The sequence below is a fragment of the Lichenostomus cassidix genome, chromosome 5 (genome assembly GCF_008360975.1).
Source record: "Lichenostomus cassidix isolate B80296 chromosome 5, HeHo_3.0, whole genome shotgun sequence".
Lineage (NCBI taxonomy): Eukaryota > Metazoa > Chordata > Aves > Passeriformes > Meliphagidae > Lichenostomus > Lichenostomus cassidix.
The window spans coordinates 2,273,324-2,296,163 of NC_139486.1; the positions used below are offsets into that span (position 1 = coordinate 2,273,324).

Genomic DNA, 22,840 nt, shown 5'->3' on the forward strand with positions numbered 1-22,840 from the left:
AAAATCCTCTTCTGCTGAGGTCCTGCCCTAGGAACAGCTTGCTCCTGGCTTTCTTGTTGCTTCCCTGTGCTGAAATACTGAAAGACTGAATCCAAAGGGAAACTTAAACCAACCTTTTTTTATTCCATTATTGAAGTAACCTAGAAAAAGTGAAGCATTACAATGTAACTGGTATTTCTGAACATGTATTGGTCTACACTGGGTAGGTCTAGGAAGGCACTTGGAAGACCCAACAAGCATGAACAGATCAATTCTAGCATATTCTTCTAATATAAATACTAAAAGACATGCATGGAGGCAGTGGTGAAAACACAGAATCATCCTCTGGAAAAATCTTCAATGCCTTTGCCACATCCCATCCCTGTTCTGCAGGATTTTGGAGCAAACACAGTCTCTGTCTTCAGGGCTGTTTGTTATTTACACCCAGCAATTTACTGCATCCAAAGCTTCCCATAGGCACTTAATTGTTTTTTTGGATAAAAGGACCTCTTGGTCAGATTGTCAAAACTCTGAAAAATGAAACTGTTCTTCTTCCAATAAAATAAAGCACTGGAGTAAAAAAAAGCTACATTTTAAATCTTGCAGGAGCAAGAGTTCGACTTGTGGCCTGAGCTTCCCAGGACCTTTTTTTTTTTTGTGAGATCTCAATGTTTTCCACGTGGTAAAAAAATACAGTAGTAAAATCTTGAGGTATAACTATAAAAAATACTTGGTAATCTTTTGCAGGAAAGCAGGGCACTTCACTGGCCTGGGTGAAGGACTTTTCCCCTTTATATGCAGTGACAGTTTTCTGGGTCTGAAATTCTTCTGGGTGCAAAGATGTTGTTGTTTCCTTGAGATTGGAGTTACTTTTTCCTTGCTGCAGGGAGAAATGGAGATTTTTTAGTGTGTCAGGCACTGAGCAGCCATCAGAATTCACAAGGGGATGGGTTTTGGGGGAATTTTACCTCCAGGGCAGTAGGGATAAACTGCTGTTATTCCATAGAGGTGGGATCGCTGCTCTGGAAGATACTCATCAGTGAAGGAGCCAGTTTCTTTATTTACAGCTATCACCCCATCCCTGGGGAAAAAAAAGGGGGAGAAATGTTTTAGTCACCTATGAAATGTGGGATTTTTCCCCCTCTCTATGTGTTTTTAAGAACAGGCAGCTGAAAAGCTTGCTCTGAACACCTGCAGGACAAGTGGAAAGAAATTTGCCTCGTAAAATCCCCCTCCATCTCATTCAGTGCATTTCTCTGTGGTGATGCAGCCACAGAAAAGAGCCTTCCAAGGAGACATTATCTCCCTGAGAGTCTCCTCCAAGCGTGGCAAGCTCTTAAGTGTTTGTTGTAATCCAAGATTGGATGGGAGCTGTGAGAGCTTCCAGCTGGAGTGGGAATAGAGGCGAATTCCTGCTGCCGAGGCAGAGGGAACGGCTGAGGACAGGATCTTTCCTTTGACCTGATCTAGATCCAAAGACTTGAGCCAAGTTTAGTTAAAAAAAAAAACCCCAAACCACTGTTTCTGTGAGTTTGGGAAGGAGTTGGGCTTGTGGCTAAACAACTGCTCCGTGCTGAGATTTACAAGCAGGTGTTGTTGGAGCTACGCTCAGCTCTCCAGAGACCCTCTGGGGAGGCTGCAGGATTTGGGATTCCTCTCAGGGAGGGGAGCTCAGCATTCCCAGCCTTGCAGGGATGGGTTTTGCCTCACTCACCGTCTCCAGTCCGTGTGGTAGAAGTGGTTGGCGTAGCTGATGATGCTGAAGGGGTAGTTGAGGTTGCTCTGGATGAGGCGCCGGCCTGTGCCGTCCGGGAATGTGCATTCCAGGTGCTTGGTGCCTGTTCAAACACAAGACACTTGCCAATCCCACTGAAAATGCCACACCAAATGCTTTCTTTGTATTTTTACAGAATCCAGTTTGGCTCCTGGCCCTGCAGACACCCCAACAATCCCATGCATCCCTGTGCATCCCTAAAAGCATCCAAACACTCCCAGAGCTCTGGCAGCTTTGGGGCTGTGACCATTCCCAGACCCAGCACCCTGTGGGGGAAGAGCTTTTCCCTGATTTATTCCATTTTGAAAGAGCTTTTCAGCCCAAAGATGTAGAATCATAAACTTGAGGTTGGAAAAACCCTCTAAGACCGTCAAGTCCAAGCATTTTCCAGCACTGCCAAGGCCACCACTGCTCCATGTCCCCAACTGCCACATCCACACGGCTTTTAAATCCCTCCAGGGATGAGGACTCCACCACTGCCCTGAGAACAACCTTTTCCATGAAGGAATCTTTCCTAAAATCCAATCTAAACCTCCCCCAGCACAACAGTGGAGCCCACAGGTAGCACTGGGCTGAAGACATCAACAACCTTGCAGTTTTTCCCTCAAGGCTCAGTGTGACATTCTCTGGTCCATCCTTGGGGACATTACCTGCGTCTGCCCAACACAGCAGCTTGGAGAAGGGGTCAAAAGTCAGGCCATTGGGCAAACCAATGTCCGTGTGCACCAGGACCCTCCTGTTGGCTCCGTTGACAGTGGAAGTTTCGATTTTGGGAGCTTCCCGATTCCAGTCGGTCCAGTAAAGGTTGCTTGGGAAATAAAGCACAAACAGGGCACACAGTCAGGAGCGGTGAGAGATTATCCTGGTTCTTGCCAGGAGCAGGGCCTGGTTTTCCCCTTATCAGTGCCTGAACCATCTTTATTTTATTAGGAAAAAATCTCTCCAAGCAGAGCAGAACGATATCAAACATGTTTATGACCCAAACTGCAGCTCCTCGACCAGGGCGAGTCTTAGGAGCAGCACATTTTGTATCCCAACAGCACCCTGGAGGCACAGCTTGTGTTTCCAAAGCTTTTCAAAATAATCTACATCCTGATACTGAAACAACAGCTTTAGCCAAATCCTGAATTATTAAATAAAAGAGGGACTGGGGAAGAGAACCAATCCCTCCTACAGGGTGTGCAGAGCAGGAGAGCTGCTCCAGGCTCAGCTGTGTCCAGGTTTTGCCCCTTGCAAAGCCCAAAATCCCTGCGGAATCGCTGCTGCTCACCCTCTGACAGGATCCACGGCGATGGCGCGGGGGTTGACGAGCTCGGTGTCGAAGAGCATGCGGCGCTCGGAGCCGTCCAGCCGCGCCCTCTCGATCCTGTCCAGCCCACTGTCCGTCCAGAACATGGCCCGGCGCAGGTGGTCCACGGCCAGGCCCTCGGGGCTGATGAGCCCTGAGGGGAGATGGCCATGCTCAGGGAAATGCTGCTCCAGGATCCCTCAGGCATCCCAAACCCAAAACCACGGGATGGGAGCAGCCTGGAGCAGGACAGCCCTGGAACTGTGGTGGGAACAGCAGATGTGGCTGTGGGCAGGTGACACAGGGGACACACCTGAGCTGATGATGGTCTCTGGCTCGGAGCCTGGCTCCAGGCCTGCCCGGCTGATGGTCCGGCCGGCCACGTCGGTCCAGTAGATCATCTTCTCCCGGCAGTCGTAGTCGATCCCCACCACGATGGAGCCCTGCCAGGGTCGGGAGAGGGACACGGGGTGACATCCTGCCAGGAGGCTCCGTGAGCATCCTCATCCCGAGCTGCCTGGGACACTCAAATCCCATTTCCCCAGCAAAACCCGGCCCTGACGGGATCCCACTGCACCCTCCCAGCTGAATCCTGCAGCACAGGATTTCAGGCCAGCTGGTGCAGCCTCACACCCATGGCCAGATGGATTTGAACCCTCTGCCTCAAGGAGAGGCTGCTCCAAGAGCAAAGCCAGCCCGGGAAATGACCTTCAGGATGGGGAGATGGAATACTTGACAAGGCTTTTCACTTCCCCAGGGTGCTGGGAGGGTCGTGGCCCAGATTTCAGCGTTCCTCTGCCTTGGTCTGGCCTGGCTGGAGATGCACATGGCCAAGATCCAAGAGGAATCCAAGGAAGGAAAAAGGCATGTCTGCAGTAGAGCCCTGCAGCTGGAAGTCTGGGCTGTGACCAATGCTGGAAAGCTCTGGGAGCACCTGAACTTCTTCCCTTCGTGGGCAGTCCCAGATCTGGGACCTGTGTGGGACTTGCCTCTCTGCTGGGGAGGGCTGGAGGGAGGTGAAAATAGAATCCATGGATCCCAGCATGGTTTGGGTTGGAAGGAGCCTTAAAGATCAGTTCCAACCTCCTGCCATGGGCAGGGACAACTTCCCCTGTCCCAGGTTGCTCCAAGCCCTGTCCAGCCTGGCCTTGGACACCTCCAGGGATCCAGGGGCAGCCAGAGCTTCTCTGGGCACCCTGTGCCAGGGCCTCACCACCCTCACAGGGAAAAATTCCTTCCCAATATCCCATCTCTCCCTGCCCTCTGTCATTGGGAAGCCATTCCCCCTCATCCTCTCCCTCCAGGCCCTTGTCCAAAGTGCCACCTCAGCACTAAGCCAGCACAGCCAATGTCCCCAAAGACCATCATGCCCCAAGAGGTGACCCCTCAAACTGACAGCTCAATCAGCTGATCAGACAAGTGATCCAGAAAGATGTGAAAACACCGAGTGGCAGCACCAGCCTGTCCCCAACTCCCTCAGGTATTCCTGCACCCCATCCCCATCCCAAGGATACCGTACATGCAGGGAGAGCAGGGTCTTGGCCGCCTCCTTCTGCAGCCGGGTGCCGTTCAGCGGCAGGTACCCGATCTGCTGGCCCTGGGCGTACAGCAGGAATGTCCCCGTGGCCGGTGGGGACACATCAGGCCGGGGCTCGGGCCGGACGCTGGGCGGGGCGACAGTGGGCAGGCCTGGCAAACAAATAGAGGGACAGAGATGGCTCAGGGAGTGCTGTCCCCTCAGCCCCACACCCAGAGCGGGTGCTGTAGGTGTGGCAGGGTGGCTTTGGGGCACTGTGCTCTTACAGGGTGGGGTGGTGCCAGGCTCGGAGCGCGTTCCCGGGATCTCCCTGCCGCTCTGCTCCACGCACCAGCAGTAGCCGCTGTCGCCGTGGCACTGCAGCGGGGTGAAGTCCCCACTGCTGTCACACTGTGGCACATACTGGTCCCCGCGGGGGCTGCCGCCGTAGTGCTCCAGCAAGCTCTGCCGCCAGCGCTCGCACATGCTGGGAGGTCTCTCTGTGGGCTCTGGCACAGGCAAGGGGACAGTCACCTCCTGTCAGCCTCCCCACTCAGGGGACTCAGGGCTTTTTTGTGTCCCCCTCTCCTTGCCGTGTCTCCCCGGGTGTCACTAACCTGGGCTCCCGCAGCGTGGCGGGGTGGTGCCCGGCGCTGTCCGAGTCCCGGCGATCTCCTGCCCGGCCTCATCCACGCACCAGCAGTGTCCAGAGCTGCTGTGGCACTGCAGCGGCCGGTACCTGCCCTGCTCGTCACACTGGGGCACGTGGCCGTCACCCACGGGGAAGGGCCCCGGTGGCACCTCCCGCGGGTACATCCGCGCGTGTTCGCAGGGCGTCAGCTGCTGGATGGACTCTGCCGGCGGCAAACGTCCCCGTACTGGACTCAGGGGGTGCCACACAGCTCCCCTGGAGCCACTTGGCACCACTGCAGCCCGGTCTTCCAGCACCCCTTGGATTGGGCAGGGTCAGGGCTGCCCTGCTCCAGGCCCCTCCACACCCCACAGGTGTCCCCTCCACACCCCACAGGTGTCCCCTCCACACCCCACGGGTGTCCCCTCCACACCCCACGGGTGTCCCCTCCATCACAAGTTGACACAGGAGGTGTCCCAATGGCCACAGCCACTGTAACCTCATGGGCCAGGGCACCCTAAACACCCACGAGCCCCTCGATGCACCCACTGGACAGCACCCTGCCCTCAGGCCATGGCAGTGAAGCCCCAGCCAGGTGGTCAGGCAGGGGCTCACAGAGGAGCAGAATCCTCAGGGTTGGAATGGACCTCTGGATATCATCCAGGCCAACCTCCCTGTCAAGGCAGGGTCACCTGGAGTAGGTGACACAGGAACACATCCAGGTGACCCTGGAATGTCTCCAGAGAGGGAGACTCCACATCCTCCCTGGGCAGCTGTTCCAGGACTCTGCCACCCTCAACGTAACGAAGTTCTTCCTCGTGTTGAGATGAAACTCCTTATGTTTTAGTTTCTGGGTCCCCTCCACTCACTGTGGCCTCACAGTCCCACTGGCTGGGTGTAAGTGGGATGTCATTGGGATGCCAGCCAGATGTCCAAGCACCTGACCCCACTCCCCTGACCCTGGAGGGTGTGACTGACCTGGGCTCCCGCAGCGTGGCGGGGTGGTGCCCGGCGCTGTCCGAGTTCCAGCAATCTCCTGCCCGGCTGCATCCACACACCAGCAGTGTCCAGAGCTGCCGTGGCACTGCAGCGGCCGGTACCTGCCCTGCTCATCACACTGGGGCACGTGCCTGTCACCCAGCGGGGAGGGCCCTGGTGGCACCTCCCGCGGGTACATCTGCTCGTGCTGGCATGGCGTCAGCCGCTGCGGGTTCCCTTCTGCTGCTGGAAAGCCAAAAAAGAGGACAGTGAGGCTGGGGTGTTGTGCCAGGCAGGGAGGGCACAGGGGCAAGTGGGCAACTCACCATATGTGCACTGGAAGCCATCGCCCTCATAGCCAGGCCGGCAGTGGCAGGAAAAGGAGCCTGGGGTGTTGTAGCAGGTGGCAGCCGGGTGACACGGGTTTTCAGCACACTCATCCACATCTGCAGGGGGAAATGGGATCAGCCAGGACAGGGACACCCCAGTGATACCTTAATAATTTCAGGGTTTTTTCCTGTTCATGTATCTATAACTTGGTGTAGTTCCGTGCTCTTACAAAATGCTGAAAACTTCTGTTCTCAACACATTTAGCCGAAACAAAGCTCTCTGGATGGAGATTCAAGGACATATTCATTACCTTAGGGCCTGGAAATATATAAACAACGGTGGAAAAGGGAAGCAGGGCCTGGGGCAGTCAGTATCATCACCTCAAGGTGTGATTGGAGAATTAGGGACCAATATGCTAATAAGACAAAACTTATAAAAGGAGAAGAGCTCATCACCCGAGCATCCATTTTGGGTGTAGTTCCCCAGGGGGGCTTTGCTTGCCCCAATGTACCTTGAAGGCCTTGAATAAATTTGTCCACATTTTATACACCTAATTGTTTTGCCCTCTGTTTCAGGAAGCCTGTTTCAGGCATCACCAGCAGCTGCGGCGTGGGGTTCCCCCGTGCCCCCCTTACCCGAGCAGTGGATGCCATCACCGCTGTAGCTGGGGAGGCACTCGCAGGTGGCACGGCCGTCACCGCGGGACAGACACCGCGCCCTGTCCGCCGGAGCGCAGGGGTGCCGCCCGTCCTCACACGGGTCACTCGCCGGTGCCAGCGCTGCGGGGACAGAGGAGGCTGATCGGGACACATCCGTGGGGCACAAGAGTTGGGGACACCCCAAAACGGCGATGGCACTTACGCACACACGCCTGCCCATCTCCTGCTGGCCGGTAGCCGCCGCGGCACTCGCAGCGGTAACTGCCCGGCACGTTCAGGCACACGGAGAAAGGACCACACTGGCTCAGGCCCTCGGCACACTCGTCCACATCTAGGGAAAGGAGGAGACACAGGGCACCCTGATGGTGCTGGGCATCCCCATCTTGGGGGGCTGGCTGCTCCTGGTGTGACAGGGAACATCCTGCCCCATGCTGCCCATCCCATGTCTGCCACTGAGCTTTTTTCAATTTATAATTCAACTGCAGAATTAACTTTCTAACAATTTCAAAGCAAAAGGGAAAAAATAACAAGATCATTTTTGGTGTATTGTTTTGATAAGCTTTCATTCAAGGCACACCAATATTTGGGGATATCAATGATTTGAAACTACAGAGATAAGATTGGTTACTCAAACTGGGACCTCAGGAGAAGGAATCCTAATCCTTATTGAAAGGTAGAACCCTTGAATTCCTTACCAGCATCACTGTGCAGTGCAGCTCACAGGCACTGGGAAAGGGACATACTTGTGGAAAGGGATTTGGAAGACAAATTTGCATTATGAAGTTTGGTGTAATAGGAAAGCGACAATGAAGATGGCTGGATTTATGAAACACAGAGATTATTTTTCCACTGGTTTTGCTTTTTCCTGTCTCTCTTTTCTTTTTCCCTCTTTTTTCTTTGCTCCCGGACCACTTCCCCAGGGACATCCAGCATCCTGCCTCAGTTTCCCCTCATCATTCATCCGTATGCTTGGTGAAGCTCCCTATGTGTGCTGCGATATCCCAGCATCCCAAATACCAGGGATATTGCCTGATGGGGCACAGATCCACCAGCTCCCCCCCAGCAGCCACCCCCGGCCCCGCTGACCTCGGCAGCCCCGTCCGTCTCGGCGGTAGCCAGCCGTGCACTCGCAGGTGTACTCCGTGCCCACGCCGGGCTGGCAGCGCGCTGGTGCCTCGCACATGTGGGTGCCATCGTGGCACGGGCTCACCGCGGGATTCCCGGCATCATCTGCGGGCACAGAGGGATGTTAGGGGGAAAAAGAGATCTGGCAGATGCAGGGAGTGGCCATTCCCATTTATACCCAATGTCACAGCACCATTGTCCCATGCAGGGAACCATGGCTGTGCCACCCAGTGCCACCCCCGCCATGCTAGCAGCGCTGCAGCTCAAACTGCTTGGAAAAACCCTCCTTTCTGGCTGATTTTGGGCAAAGCAATCGCTCCGCAGCTTTGGGAGATGGCAGCACTCCCAGTGGGGGTTGGCACTCTGAACTGGCACTCTGGGATGGGTGCTGGCACTCACCTCGTGCCGGGCCAATGCGGGCAGCCAGGGCGTAGCGCAGGACGTGCTCGTGGCTGTCGAAGAGGGCGAAGGCACGAGCCACGCTGAGCTGCTGCCGCGCCGGCAGCCGCGAGTGAGGGCAGCCAGAGAAGGTGATGTTCTGGCGCAGGCGGTAGGACAAGCTCTGGTTGGCGGTGCCCGCGGCCACCACGTATTCCCGCTGGCCTGAGGATGTCACGGCTGCCGGACAGCAAGGAGAAACCCGTGGGATGTGGGGAAGACAGTGTCAGCATTGCTGTGTCTCGGGTGTTTTTGGGCATTCAGGGGTGGCATCAGAGGAACTGAAGCCAGGTGGGCACAGGCCTTACCTGAGCTGGAGTAGGAGTAGAGCTCCTTGTAGGGAGTGATGTGGACGGTGACATTGTCTGGCAGGAATGGCACCTCACCCTGGATGTGTGTCTTGAGGTTTAAGTAATTGTCTGGCCCCAGGCCCTCGGCTGTCTGAGTGACCTGGACAGTCTCCCCACCGGGGTAAAATGTCACCTCCAGGTTCTGGGTGAATTCGGCGCCTGGGCAGGAAAAGGGAACAGGCAGCATTTGTAGGGACAACAACGCCAAAGTGTCCTTCCCTGCTGCACCAGCACACCTGCAGGGTCTCACAGCGAGGAGTGACAGCCAGTGTCAGGTGGACCTGAGACAGCTGGAGGAGCCATGGAGCTACCCCAAACCCCTCAGCACCCACCCGAAGATCCACACCCCTGGGAGCAACAGCCCATCCCAAATCCCAGCTCACCGGTGATGCTGAAGCCGTTCTCGGCGCCAGGCTCCTCCAGGGCGAAGAGCCACGCGAAGAGCCCCCCGACGGGCAGCAGGGGCAGCAGGGCGCGGGCAGCAGGCTGGGGCACCCCGCTGATGGCCGTGTAGGCTCTGCCGTCGCTGCCCACGATGTAGGCGTGCAGGTCCACATCCTGGAAGCGCACGGACGCCCGTCCCACCCTCAGGCTCCCGCTCACCTTGCCGTTGAGGCGATGCACGGCCCCTGGGCGGGGAGACGGGCACCCCTGGCAGCGGCCACCCAGGCACGGGCTGCCCGTCCCCGCCGCCCGCCCCGCGTACCTTCGGGCAGGCACTGCCGCCCGTTCCCGTAGAAGGTGGCCCGGCAGTGGCAGCAGAAGCCGGTGGTGTAGTCGGTGCAGAAGGCGTGCGGGGAGCAGCGCCCGTGGTGCTGGGCACACGTCTCCTTGCTGGCTGCGCTGTAGGTGAACCCTGGGGACGAGGGGAAAGGGTTGGGGACACAGTGACAAAGCCACCCCTCGTGGGGGGTGACTGCCTTGTTTTCTTGGCCCTGAAAACACCGCCTGGAAATGTGCCAGCTGGCAGTGGCAGTTCCCAAAGGAGTCACCCAGGGTGCAGAGGGGCGGCAGAGGGCTCGGAACCTGTTGTCTGATTTCAGGCGGATCTGACAGAGGGCAGGAGATCAAATTCCGGAGGGTATTTTTGGGAGCCAGTTGGCTAGGGACGGGGCTCTGCTGTCCCGGGCACGTGCCACGGCGGCTCCACAGCTGGCTCGGTGGCAGGGAGGGCAGGAAGGCCAACCCTGGACTCATGCTGTCCCCTGAGCATCCCATCCCTTCCCGTGCTCCAAGCCTCCCGCCTTTTCCATTGGCAAATCCGGCATGGCTCCAGCAGCCCTTGGCAGCGGGATTGGGCTGGGAGGAGGAGCGGGAAGGGCAGCAGCTTTGCAGGAGTGGCTCCAGCCCACACTCCTCCAGCACCAGCCCCTTGGGAAGGGGTGAACTTGCAGTCAGGGGATGTTTTTAGGGAGCCACCCACCACGAGCCGTCCCCGCTTGGTCACTGTCCCCACCGGGTCATCAGCCCAGCTGGATCGTTGTCCCTGCTGGGCCATCGCAGGGGCTGTGGTCACTCACCATCAGGGTTGAAGTGCACATCCTCCTCCACGCCCACGCCGTGCTGGCCGGAGCTGTAGGATGAGGGGTTGGCAGCGTAGCTCTGCCGGGTGCCACCATCCCCGTCAGGCTGCAGCCAGCGGCTCTGCTCCGGGGTGTCCCTCCTGCCGGGGACAAAGCCCAGCAGCACCGGGGCATGGGATCCATGGCTGGGAAGCTGTGCCATGGCTGCGTGGCTGGAGAGTGGGTGGGTGTAGCTGGCGGTGCCAGGTTTGGGGTGCTCAGGGAGGCTCTGGGGCACAGCAGCAGCAGCAGCTCCTTCACTGCCTCCCGGCTCCGCGTGCTCCACGCTGCCCACACGGAAAACCCACACGCCAGGGATTCCCGTGTTGCTCTCCCTGTGGACACAGAACACATAAACATCACCCCAGCCGTGAGGGGAAACCCACCCCAAAGGGGACACCACCCCTCCAGGACCCCAATGCACTCCTGTGCCTGTGGGGTTGAGCCCTTGACACAGCCCAGCACCCCCAGCTCACTTCTGGAATTTTTCCAGGCCCGAAATGACTCCAGGGGTGGGATAAGGTGACCCTGCTCCCCCTGCCCACCCCACACAGCCCCCCAGTGCCACACACCTCTCCAGGTTCCTCAGAGCCTGCTCGCTGCTGGCCAGGCTGTGGAACAGCCCGTCCCTCTTCGGGTCGTCGCCGTCCCCCCAGCTGAAGCCCACCCTGGCTGGCAGCTCCAGCTGGACGTTGTAGGACTCCTTGGGGCTCGTCCCCAGGAACTGGAGGCCGCCGTGGGGATAGAGGAAGATGCTGTAGGTGTCCTCATCGTTGTAGGCTATGACTGCCTGGAAGGTGTTGAGCTGCCGAAGGGAGAGGCATGGATGGCATGGAGGGGCAGGAACATGGCACAGGAGGGAAGGAAGGGGAGCAGGGGTATGGGAGGAAGCTCCACACACACCACAGGGCATGAGAGCACCCCAAAAGGGCCCTCGGACAGAGAGCACCTCCATGGAGCCAGGAGAGGAGAGCTGAGGGTGTTCACCTGGACAAGAGAAGCTCCAGGGAGACCTCAGAGCTCCTGCCAGGGCCTAAAGGAGCTCCAGGAGAGCTGGAGAGGGACTGGGGACAAGGGATGGAGGGACAGGACACAGGGAATGGCTTCCCACTGCTATAGGGCAGGAATAAATGGGATATTGGGAAGGAATTCTTCTCTGTGATGGTGGTAAGGCCCTGGCACAGGGTGCCCAGAGAAGCTGTGGCTGCCCCTGGATCCCTGGAAGTGTCCAAAGCCAGGTTGGACAGGGCTTGGAGCAACCTGGGACAGTGGAAGGTGTCTCTGCCCACAGCAGGGGTGGACCTGGATGTTCCTTAAGGTCCCTTCCAACCCAAACCATTCCATAGTCAGCCTGCAGAAACCTCCTGGGGAAAAGCAGGAGCTGGGGCTGCTCATGCCTAGCCACACCCCAAGTGCCACGTCCTGGGAAGATGCTCAGCATCCCCATAGGAGCCCACAGCCCAGCCAGGCCACCTCTCAGTGCCAGGGTGTCCCAGGAGCATCCCTGACCCCTGACACCCCTGTATGGGGTGGCACTGAAACCTGGAACCCCTCACTCCCATCCTCCCCCTGACACCCCCTTGCTCCATCCCATCAGCACCGGAGGAAAACCTGCACCCCCCGCTTGTCCCTGAGAACAATTTTAGCTCCATTTCCTCCGGAAAAAACATGCCTGTGCTCCCAGCTTCCCATACATCCCGCTATAGGCACGCTGGCCGCCTGCCCTGCCAGCCCTGCCAGAGAGCCTTGGGGCCTCACCAGGCGGCAGGACTGCGGCCACAACCCAGGGATGGGGAGGCCACGGAGCCAGCACAGCCCTCCTGAGAATCCACACCCTCCAAACCCGGAGAAACCAACCCCACACAGCTCCTGCTCCCCCAAGAAATAACCCCAAGAGGGGAGCAGCAGCCCTTCCCGCCGAGCTGCTGGAATCAGCACGCAGGGAACGGCGCCCGAGAGAAGGAAAAGCGATTAAACTCCCAATTTCACCCCCGGAGCAGCGGGAGGGAGGGTGGGGATGACCCCTCCACGCCACCCCCGCAGCACCAGCCCCGATTTTGGGGCTCCAGCCCCGGAGCATCGCTGGATTTCCCGGCAGCCCCGCGGGATATAAAGAGCCTTGTTGTGCCTGTCACACACTCGGGGCATTCAGAGACCCCGAAAAGGCAGCCAAAAAGCTGGAGGGGAGGCGGGATAACCCCCCCTCCCCCCGGGGCTGGATTCCAACCCCACGCAGCCGAATCCCAGCAGCAGCTGCAGGGCTGGTCCTGCCCTGTGGCGAGGGGGACATGCTGGGTGACATCGATGTGCTGGCGCGGCGGGACGAAGGGAAGGGGGGGAAGCCCCCGGCTGCTCACAGCGAAGAGCTGCAAAGGGCAAATTCCACCCAAAAGGGCAAGTTTTGCTCCTAGAGAAGCGGGGTCAGCCCTTGTCCTGCTCTGCAGCCCGGGAAAGCGTCACTGCAGGGAGCAGGAGGGTGACCCGAGGAGCTGGAGGGGACAGGGAGCTGCCACAGCACCACCAGACCACCCACCCAGGAGAGGTCTGGGGATCCGCGACTTAACCCAGTTTTCTACTTTTGGGGCTCAAAAGGGATTAGCTGTGACTTTCCAGAGCAGGGGGAAAGCCTTTGGAGTCAGTCCTGGTTCTGAGCAGCAGGAGGGCAGCGTTTCCATAAATGCCACATTTGGTCAGAAAAAAAAAGGTGATGTTTGGGGAGTTTTTAGCAGTTTTGGAGAAGGGGGAGCTCAGCAAAGCACAGGCTGCATTTCAGAGAATCTTGAACGAAGCTTTCCCTGCAGATTCTCGTTTCCAAACCAGACCAGTTTCATTTTAAAGCCTGATCCAAACTTCTCAGAGAGTGGGCAAAAAACCACAACTGGGAAGAGAAAAGGAGGCTGCGTTTTCGATGGCCTCGAGGTCGCTGTGAGGCCCCTGATGGCATCTCTTCAGCTGTTTTCCCAAGTTTTAAATTAGAGGAAAAAATGTGCCTCACTCCCTTCCAAACCTCAGCTCCTTGCCTTGCTCAGCTTCCCTCTTGGCAAGGCGCTACCGAAGGGCCCTGGAGCGGGGGGATGGCTGGGGTGGCTCCTGGTGGCCCTTGGGGACCTGGTGGCTGCTGCTGGGCTTTGGGTGACAGCCCATCACCCTCACACAGCTCCGGGGATCCATCACCAGGGTTTGCCTCGTGCAGCTCATCATGTTCAGCTCGTCGGACTCCACGCAGCTGGCGGAGCGTCACTGTCACCTCCTCGGCATGTCATCAGCCCGATGTGACAGCTCACGGCCCGGCGTTTTTGGGGAAAGGCAGCGCTGGAGATCCACCCACGCAGGAGCCTTATCAGCCCCATGGGTGGAGAGCACAGGTCGCCCCCTGACCTGGCAGACCACCTATGAGCTTGTTTTGCAGACACAAAATCAGCCCACGGTGGAAATTCCGAAGGCGGATCCAGCGTAATCAGCACAGGGGCAGGAGGAAGGACCAACCCCAGCCACCAGGAAAGGTCAGGAGCACAATAGGTGACCTAAACCAGGGCCTCCCCCAGCTGCCTCTGGCCACCCTCTGCCCTGCAAATCCAGAGCCACCAGCACTGGAAAGCTTTGTCTGAAAAGAATCAGAAGCCTGGAATGGTTTGGGTTGAAAGGGACCTTAAAACTCATCCAGTCCCACCCCTGCCATAGCAGGGACACCTTCCACTATCCCAGGCTGCTCCAAGCTCTGTCCAGCCTGGCCTTGGACACTTCCAGGGATCCAGGGACAGCAACAGCTTCTCTGGGAATTCCACCCCAGCCCCTCACCCCCTTCACAGACAAGAATTTCTTCCTAACATCAAACCAAATCAATTTAAAGCCATTCCCCCTTGTCCTATCACTCGTTGCCTTGTACCATCACCTCCAACCACGAGGCTGAAGGCAACCTTAAGGCCAACAGCCCCACCACTGCCACAAAAGCTCCCTGTTCCTCCTGCTGCTCATCCAAGGGTGGATGCACGGAGCCACCATCCAGCTGCTCAGAACGCTCAGTGTTTTGGGCACCACGAGAGAAAAACTCATCCTCCCATGCCATGTAGGATGGGCATCCAAGCTCAGCCCGTCGGCCTCACCTTTGTGGAGGGCTCAGCATCCTGGGAGAGCTCCTGGTAGGCGCCCACGTCCTCCCAGGTGGCAATGAAGGCATTGGTGGGCACGAAGGAGCTGGCAGAACGGGGGAACCCAGCCTGGATGTATCCCACAGCCTGCTCCAGCACGTCCCGAGAGTCATCCTGCCGGTAGTAGATGTTCCCTCTGTCCCCGGAGGTGTCGAGGTCGGCCAGGAAGGGGGCGATGACGGGGAAGTCTGTGGGGAAATCGTCATCCACGTACTGCGTCTCCCTGGGGAAATCCTGGGTGGAGATGACCCCGTTGGTCCCCACCTGCAGGGAGAGAGGGGCAGGATGCTCAGGAGCCGCAGAGGTGCCACCACCGCAGGGCCCCACGCCCTGTCCCCCCCTCCTCGGGCTCTGAGGCCGCGTGGCCCCATCCGGCCGGGCAGAAAACAAAGACCTCGGGCTTCTCCATCCCCCCAGGGAGCTGCAGCTCAGGGGCCATCCCAGCTGCAGCCGCTGCTGGCGGGGGAACAGCTGCGGAGGAGAAAGCCCTCTTGTTCCTCGGCAGCCGGAGACACCGGGCAGGAGAAGGCGGGAACGGGGGAAATGGATGGATGGATGGATGGATGGATGGATGGATGGATGGATGGATGGAGGAGACACACGTGCGTTGGGACGGCAAAGGTGCGCGTGGAGCGGCAGGGGCGGGGAGGAGGAGGAGGAAGGAGTGTAAAGGCTGCGGAGGAAGGATAGAAAGATGGAGGGATGGTGGGACAGAGGGATGGAGGGAAGCAGAGTGGGAAGACGGAGAGAGACAAGGCTGGAAGGAGGGAGGGACGGAGGGTGGAGAGATGGACGGAGTGAAGATGGAGGGGCAGAGGGAGATGATGGAGAGCAGGAAGCGGGGCAGGGAGGAAGAGTAGCCGGGGAGAAGGAGGGCAGGGAGGGAGAGCGGAGCGGGGAGCGCGGCCAGCCAGGACTCACGTAAAGGCGGCGGGCCGTGCGGCCGTAGAGGCGCAGGGCGCGGCGGAGCAGCACCCCGGGAGAGCTCTCGTCGTCCCCGGGCCGGAGCTGGGCATCGCCGCGGGCCGCGCCGTGCGGGAGCAGCCCCGGGCGGGGCAGGGCTGTCCCCACCGCCAGCACCGCCGCCAGCACCGCCGCCACCGCCCGCATCCCGACACCGGGACACCCCGACGGCGCCGCGCGGAGCCGAACCGAGCGGAGCAGCCGAGCGGAGCGGGACGGACCGGACGGGGCGACCCCGGCCCGGCGGAGGGAACCGGAGCCGGCGGAGCGGGACGGGGAGTAGCCCGAGGGGGGGCGTGGCCAAGCGGCGGCCGTCCCCGTCCCCGACCAATCGGGTCTCTCCCCAAAATCCGTCCCGGCTTGCAGCGCCCGCCTCCCGCATCCCCGCGCGTCCCGCTGGTCACTGCCGGCATCCCGGGGGCAGCGCGGTACCGCAGCGGCGGTGTGCCGAGGGGGCGTCCCGGGAAGGACAGTGGGGTCCCCTCTTGGTGCCCCGTGGCCCCCCGGAGCCCAGCATCCCCCCCGGCTCGCCGCAACGCCCCCGGGGCCGGGCCCGCGTCCAGCCGGGGTCGGGGCTGGGGTCGCGGCGTGGGCGGGAGGCTCTGGCCGCTCCCCGCTCGCTCCCTTGAGCCGGGAAGAAACGTGACTCCTCATCCCCAGGGGACACGCGGGGGGAGGACAGGGGCGGCCAAAATCTGTCGTGCAGCTCCACTGGCAGGCGGTCAGCTAGCGGCCCCCCACGCACGCCCGGCAGGGCGAGGGGTCAGCGCTGTTTATCCTTCCTCTGTCCCATCATCCATCATCTCCGCCCGGAGAGCTCTGCAGCGACCGATGGAGCGAGGAGGGTTCCCTGCCTTGGGGTCGGGGTGTTGGGGTGTCGGGGTGTTGGGGTGTCGGGGTGTTGGGGTGTCGGGGTGTTGGGGTGTCGGGGTGGGAGCACCCACAGCGCTGGAGGGGAGGAAGAGCTCAAATCCCGACAGCTGGACTCAATGAATGCTCCTGGAAATCCGGGCTGGGAGCAGCCAAAAGCTCTGCTCCAGCTTCCTGCAGCGTTTCCCCCTTCCCTGGCCTGGAGTGCTGCATCTGTCCCAAGACATCCATGCCCGAGGAATGCCAGATAACAAGGGGAGAAGTGTCAAACCCCTGCAGGCTGTCGCGAGAAATAAATCAGGGACACATTCATGGCATTCCCGACAGGAATCCTCCCATGGGAAGCAGCTGGCCACCCTCCACCCCGTCGATTGCAGTGACAGGGGTTTGTCACTGCTGCCCCTGTCCCCTCCATCCTAGGCAGAGTGCAATCCATGGCACCCTGGAAAGCAGCTCCCACCCGTGCTCGGACTGAGCTGGTTTGGAAGTCTGGCTATTCCAGGGAATGTGACTGCTGGAGCCACATCTGGAGAAGCCACTGCCCCTGGGCTGCAGGCAGCTGGCTGGCTCCAGCCCCTGGAAGGAGTCACTCTGCCTGGACATGGAAAACCATTAGGATTTCGAGCAGGGTCCAGGCCAGCTGGACACGATCTGCAGTCTTTGAGGCGCATCCTGTGCCAAAATGTGGCTTTTCTTTGAAGCTCAAACACCTCCACGGCTCTCCAGGGAAACTGGGAGCTGCAAGAGGCCAGCAGCTCCTCTGCCTGGTGAGATCCCAGCTGGGATGTCCCTCCCACGGGGAATGGTGGCATTTGGTGGCACCTCAGAGGTGGCAATGGGCAGGGGGGGGCAGGAAGGGTGGGAGGGAAAGGGAGGAAAACCTTGCTGCCCCATGGGTGTTGAAAATCCAGACCATGAGGCCTGAGGATCCTCTGGACCTGGAAGGAGGAGCTGCCAGGCTTCCTGCAGTCTTTAGGGTGCTAAAAAGTGCCTTTTCCCGACTCCTTGAGCCACCAGGCAGCTAAAGAAGTGGCAGCTGGGAAGAGCAGGAGTCACACCCTGGCCTTGGGAGTAGAGTCCTGCTGACGTGGGCATCCCTGTGGATTTGGGAGAAGCTGGGAGCCTCAGCAGGGATGGGGAAAGGGATGAGGAAAAGGATGGGGAAAAGAATTGGGATGAGGATAAGGATGAGGGCCTTGATGGGGATGGGTAGAGATAGGGATGGGGACAGAGACAGGGATGGACATTGGGAAGGGTAGAGGAACAGGGATGGGTGTAAGGACAGGGATGAAGATGGAAACAAGGGTGGGGATGGGGATATGGATGAGGATGGATGTAGGGAATGAAGAGGAAGGTGAGGAAAGGGACAAGGATTTGGGATATGCATGGGCATGGGAGTAGGTCTAGGGATGTGGACGGGATTTGGGATATAGATGGGGACAGGGACAGGCTGTGCTCTCCCACACCATGTGCTGGCAAGGGAGGTGCTGCAGGGACTGATCCCTGTAATCACTTCCATGTGCCTCAGCAGAGCCTTTTGCTGCAGGGTCCATCCCTTCTCTTCGCTTGGGCATGAAAACAATCCGGAGCCATTTCCTGGGAGGCATTTTGGGCAGAAACAGATGTGCTGACATGGCAGGACATGGAGGAAGCTCTGGGACGAAGCTGAGGACAGATCTGTCCCGACCCAGCAGCCCCACCACGGTGAAAACTGGGAAAACCAGGACAAACCACTGGTCACACTCCTGCCAGATGTAGCTGCAGGGGAGCCAGCACCCCCCTGCCCTGCTGAAAGCTCACCTTCCCCTGGCGAGGAGCAGGAAAAGCAGAGGAATCCCTGGCGCTGAGGCTGCTGAGGCAGGAAATCCCGGCAGCCTCTCCCCCAGGCCTGGCACTGCTGAGCCCCTGCAGCCGGCAGAGATAAGGGAAGCAGCAGGAAACGCCTCTCTGCCGGGGCAGCCGGGGGAGGAAGCGTGATTGCCGGCGATGGGAGATGGGAGCGTGCCTGGGGGCTGCAGCAGAAAGGAAAGGCTCACAGGATGCACCGGGGCCGTTCGGGGCTCTGGGATGTTTGGAGGGAAGCAGGGCTGCAGTGGGATGGGATAAGGGCAGGGATGCAGCTGGCTCTGGCACAGGCTCGGTCAGCAGTGTGCTGCTGCCAGCTGGGTCAGTGGGTCACTGCAATAATGCCCTTGGAGTGTTTCTCCCCCTGGATATCGGAAACCAGGCCTGCTCAAGGTCAGCCTATTTGGCAGGAAGGGCCTCAAAACGGTGCCTTGAACATCTCTGTGGCTCTGCCAAGAAAAAGGGCTCTGGCAGGGAGGGGGCTGTGCACCCCTGAGCTCCCTGGAGCAGCACCAGAAATTGTTTTGGCCTCATGTCCTAAGCAAAAGAGATCTCTGGGGTCCCTCCTCATAGAATCATGGAATTGTTTAGGTTGGAAAAGCCCTGTAAAGTCATCAAGTCCTCCCCTTCCCCAAGCACTGCCAAGGCCACCACTGCCCCATGTCCCCAAGTGCCACATCCACAGGGCTTTTAAATCCCTCCAGGATGGTGAACCCACCACTACCCTGGGCAGCCTGGACAACCTATCCCATGAAGAATTTTTCCTAAAATCCAATCTGAACCTCCCCTGGGACAACTTAGGCTGTTTCCTCTTTCCTGTCACTCATTCCCTGCGAGCAAAGCCCGACCCCACCTGGCTGCACCCTCCTTTCATGGAACGGTAGGAAGAAAATCCATCCATCCTTAATAACCAGAATCTCTTGGATAATACCAGCCAAACGTGACAGCAGCATTTCTGAGGGTCTGTAAAACCAGACAGAAGAGAAAACCATTAGCTTGGGCATAAAAACAATCCAGAGCCATTTCCTGGGAGGAAAATTCCCCCTTGCCTGGGAAAGTGGGAACAGCCTTGGGTTTGAGTTCAACCCTTTGGGGCCACCTGAGAACCCACAAGTGGTGCTCAGCTTTCCAGCAGCAGGAACAACCTCTGAGCTGTGCCAAGGACAAAGGGGGACTCGCTGGGTGGCCATGCCCCTCCTGTGGGGTGGCTCTGCATCCCCTCAGGCCATTTGAGGGATCTCTCCTGGGATTCCATCCCCTTTCCTTTCCCGGGAACATCCTGCTGGGATGTGCTGGCAGCAGGGCAGGTCTCCCCCAGCACAGCACCCAGCTCTCCACATTTTTGTTCCATTTTTGGGAACGCTTCCCATTCATTTTGCCCTGGGATCCTTGACTCAGCTTCTCCTCACGACTCAGCACCTCCTCCCACTGCGGGGATTCTTCCCAATGGATCCAGGGATGGAGCAGGACCTGCTGAGGTCCTCAAGGACAGCCACCCCTGCTGCAGAGGGTTTCCCACAGAGGGTCCATCCCACACCCTCCAGCTGTGACCCAGCACTGCTCTTTCTGCTCAGGGCATCAAAGGGAGAAAGGTTTTCCTTATGGAGAGTTGGAAGGATGGGGTGCAGAACACCTGTGGGTCCATAGCATGGAAAACCAAGGTCTTTATAAAAAGGGTTTCTTGGTCCTGGGCAGCTCGGCTGGAGCAGAAATGTGGGAAAATATTTCAGTGCATGGAGAGGAGGAAAACCTAACTGGACAGGGCTTGGAGCAACCTGGTCTAGTGGAAGGTGTCCCTGCCCATGGCAGGGGGTTGGAATGAGATGAGCTTTAAGGTTTCTTCCAACCCAAACCACTCTGTGATTCCAGGATTAATCTGCTGAGTCATCCCAGCTGGATATTGGAGCTCAGATCTGCCAGCACCTCGGGAAGATGAAGACTCACAGGGTGAAAACTCTGCTCCTCCATGGAAAAGTTTTCTGAGACATCTGAGCCCCAGCCCCAAGAACTGCTCCAGCTTTTAGAATGTATTTTAAGACATAAAGGTAAAGAAAAGGATTTTTTTTTTTTTAAATCTCTGGGGCTCTCCTTCCTTCCTTCCTCTCTCTAAATATTGCTGCAAAGCTGTTTTTTGCTGCAGCAGCTGCCGGATGAGCGTGCAGAGCCCCAGCAGCTCGGCACAGAGCTCACACCCGTGCCTGGCACTGACTGATTCCTGCTCCCCAAGATTAGCCACGAGCTCCTTATTTGGTCCAGGCTCCAGCAAATACCCTGGCAGAGGGGATTGCATCTGCAGGCAGAGCAGCCCTGATGGGTTTGTGCTGGAGCATCTATCAGGGCTCACAGCGCAGATAAAATCAGCCCAGCCGGCGTTTCCAAGGAGTCTGCTGTTTTTCCCTGCAGCACAAAGACACACATGGCCTGTCCCTGTCGTTCTTGATAGCACAGAATCACAGAATACAATCAGAGAATTCTCACAGGGATCATCCAGGTCGAGTCCTGGCACTGCCCAGACACCCCAACAATCCCACCCTCTGCATCCTTGGGTTGTCCAAACACTCCTGGAGCTCTAGCAGCCTCAGGCTGTGCCCATTCCCTGGGGAGCCTGGGCAGTGCCAGCACCCTCTGGGGTAAGAACTTTCCCTGAAATCCAAGCTAAACCTCCCCTAACAGGTCTGCTCCTGCCCCATCCCAGGGCTCTGACCCCAACACACCCTGGGCAGAGCTGCTGCAGCTCTGAGACATTTCCTTGGCTGTTAATATCCCAAATTAAGAGTTTCCTGCAGAATTAGGTTTTAATTGCTGTATGGATTAGGTGCCCCTGGAATCTGCCCAGCCTCTCCCCAGCTGGAAGTGTACAGGGAGTCATTGAATCCCTGAATCCTTTGGGTTGGAAAGGACCTTAAATCCCATCTTGTTTCAAACCCCTGCCATGGACAGGGACACCTTCCCCTGGAAAGGGGACACTGGGATCCATCAGAGATGGGCTCCAGCCCTTCCCACGGCTCTAACAAATCCAAGCCTCCCCCCAAAAACCTCTTTCCAGCTCATCTCTCCTCGCCTGACCTCCTGGGGCCTCCAGCGCTGACCCCTGCAGCCCCCGAGGGCTCCGGGGTGACTAATCCCAGCAATTAGCCTCGTTCGCCGCATTTATCTGCTTCCTGCCTTTGTCTCCCGCTGACAACCTCTCCGAGCAAATCTGCTCCCAGCCACATTGCCCTGGCTCCATCTCCCCTGCCAGCCTTTGTCCCGCCGAGCCTCTCGGGGCTGGGTGAAGAGGCTATTGCCCCCCGACACGTGTCCCCTCCATCCGCTGTGACCAAAAGGCAGCGTCCAGCAGCGCCGAGGTCACCCTGGCCCGGCAGGACCCGCGGCGGCTGAGGGCGGGAGGATTTGTTCTTTAAATTGGAGACGGATGCAGAGCCGGCGGCGTTTCAGGCTGAAAGGGATTTTAGGGCTGAGCGATCCGGCTAAATGGGGACAGAGATGGCTGGAAATTCAATGGGAACTAGCGGAACACATGGGCAGCACATTTGGGAGCTCCGCCCAGCGCGCTCCCCGGGACAGGCTGTGCAGCCGTAGGGAGCTCATGGACACACGGAGATCCAGAGGGATGGAAGTCCTCCCATGTGTGGGATTCACAACCTTTCCATGCCTAAAGCAGTGAGCCAGCCCGCTTGCATTGAATTATTACGTTTCCCAAGATTTGATTTTGTTTTTTAGCTCAGGGTCCCTCTCCTCTTAAAGCGAACTTCAAATCGTCTTGGGATTTTTCCCCATGGAGAGGGAGGGAGGGAAGGAAGGATGGAAAGAAGGAAGATTAAAGTTCATCCCATTCCACCCCCTGCCGTGGGCAGGGACACCTTCCACTATCCCAGGCTGTCCAGCCTGGCCTTGGACACTGCCAGGGATCCAGGGGCAGCCACAGCTTCTCTGGGCACCCTGTGCCAGGGCCTCACCACCCTCACAGGGAAGAATTCCTTCCCAATATCCCTGTCCCCTGGCAGTGGGAAGCCATTCCCCCTTGTCCTGTCACTCCATGCCTTGTCCCCAGTCCCTCTCTGGCTCTCCTGGAGCCTCTATAGCCCCTGGAAGGAGCTCTAAAAATCTCACTGCTGAACACCTCCAGCTCTCCCAGCCTGGCTCCAGCCCTGGAGCATCTCCGTGGACTCTCTGGACTCGCTCCAGCAGCTCCACGTCCTTCTGATGTTGGAGGCAACACTTCAGCTGGGATCGGCGGGGGAGCGCTGGGCAGCGCCGGGAGGGAAGGAGGGGAGGAAAAGGGATGGGATGGGATGGGATGGGATGGGATGGGGCGTGGAGCGGGGCCGGTCCTGCGTCCCGGCGATCGCTGCGGTCGCTGCCGCCGCCTGCCGCCCGCCCC

At 58.6% G+C, this 22,840-nt stretch overlaps 1 protein-coding gene across 2 annotated transcripts; it reads right to left on the bottom strand.

Moving 5' to 3' along the window:
- Window positions 1–98: 98 nt before the first annotated feature.
- On the bottom strand, window positions 99–16,360 carry NID2 (nidogen 2). Of its 2 annotated transcripts, none has more exons than XM_085060957.1 (22): window positions 15,700–16,360; window positions 14,734–15,042; window positions 11,203–11,435; window positions 10,589–10,965; window positions 9,775–9,924; window positions 9,452–9,697; window positions 9,027–9,227; window positions 8,680–8,898; window positions 8,242–8,385; window positions 7,358–7,486; window positions 7,132–7,275; window positions 6,493–6,612; window positions 6,167–6,409; window positions 5,175–5,411; window positions 4,845–5,066; window positions 4,561–4,730; window positions 3,355–3,484; window positions 3,024–3,195; window positions 2,404–2,561; window positions 1,694–1,817; window positions 948–1,060; window positions 99–859 (listed from the first exon to the last, which is right to left on the bottom strand). In XM_085060957.1, exons 1-22 carry the CDS (start codon window positions 15,886–15,888, stop codon window positions 846–848), a joined length of 4,044 nt encoding a protein of 1,347 aa, XP_084917083.1. In that variant the 5' UTR covers window positions 15,889–16,360; the 3' UTR covers window positions 99–845. The 2 variants fall into 2 exon arrangements, with proteins under 2 accessions (XP_084917083.1, XP_084917082.1); XM_085060956.1 differs by having other exon boundaries at window positions 6,167–6,412; window positions 15,700–16,358.
- Between the last annotated feature and the right edge of the window lie 6,480 nt (window positions 16,361–22,840).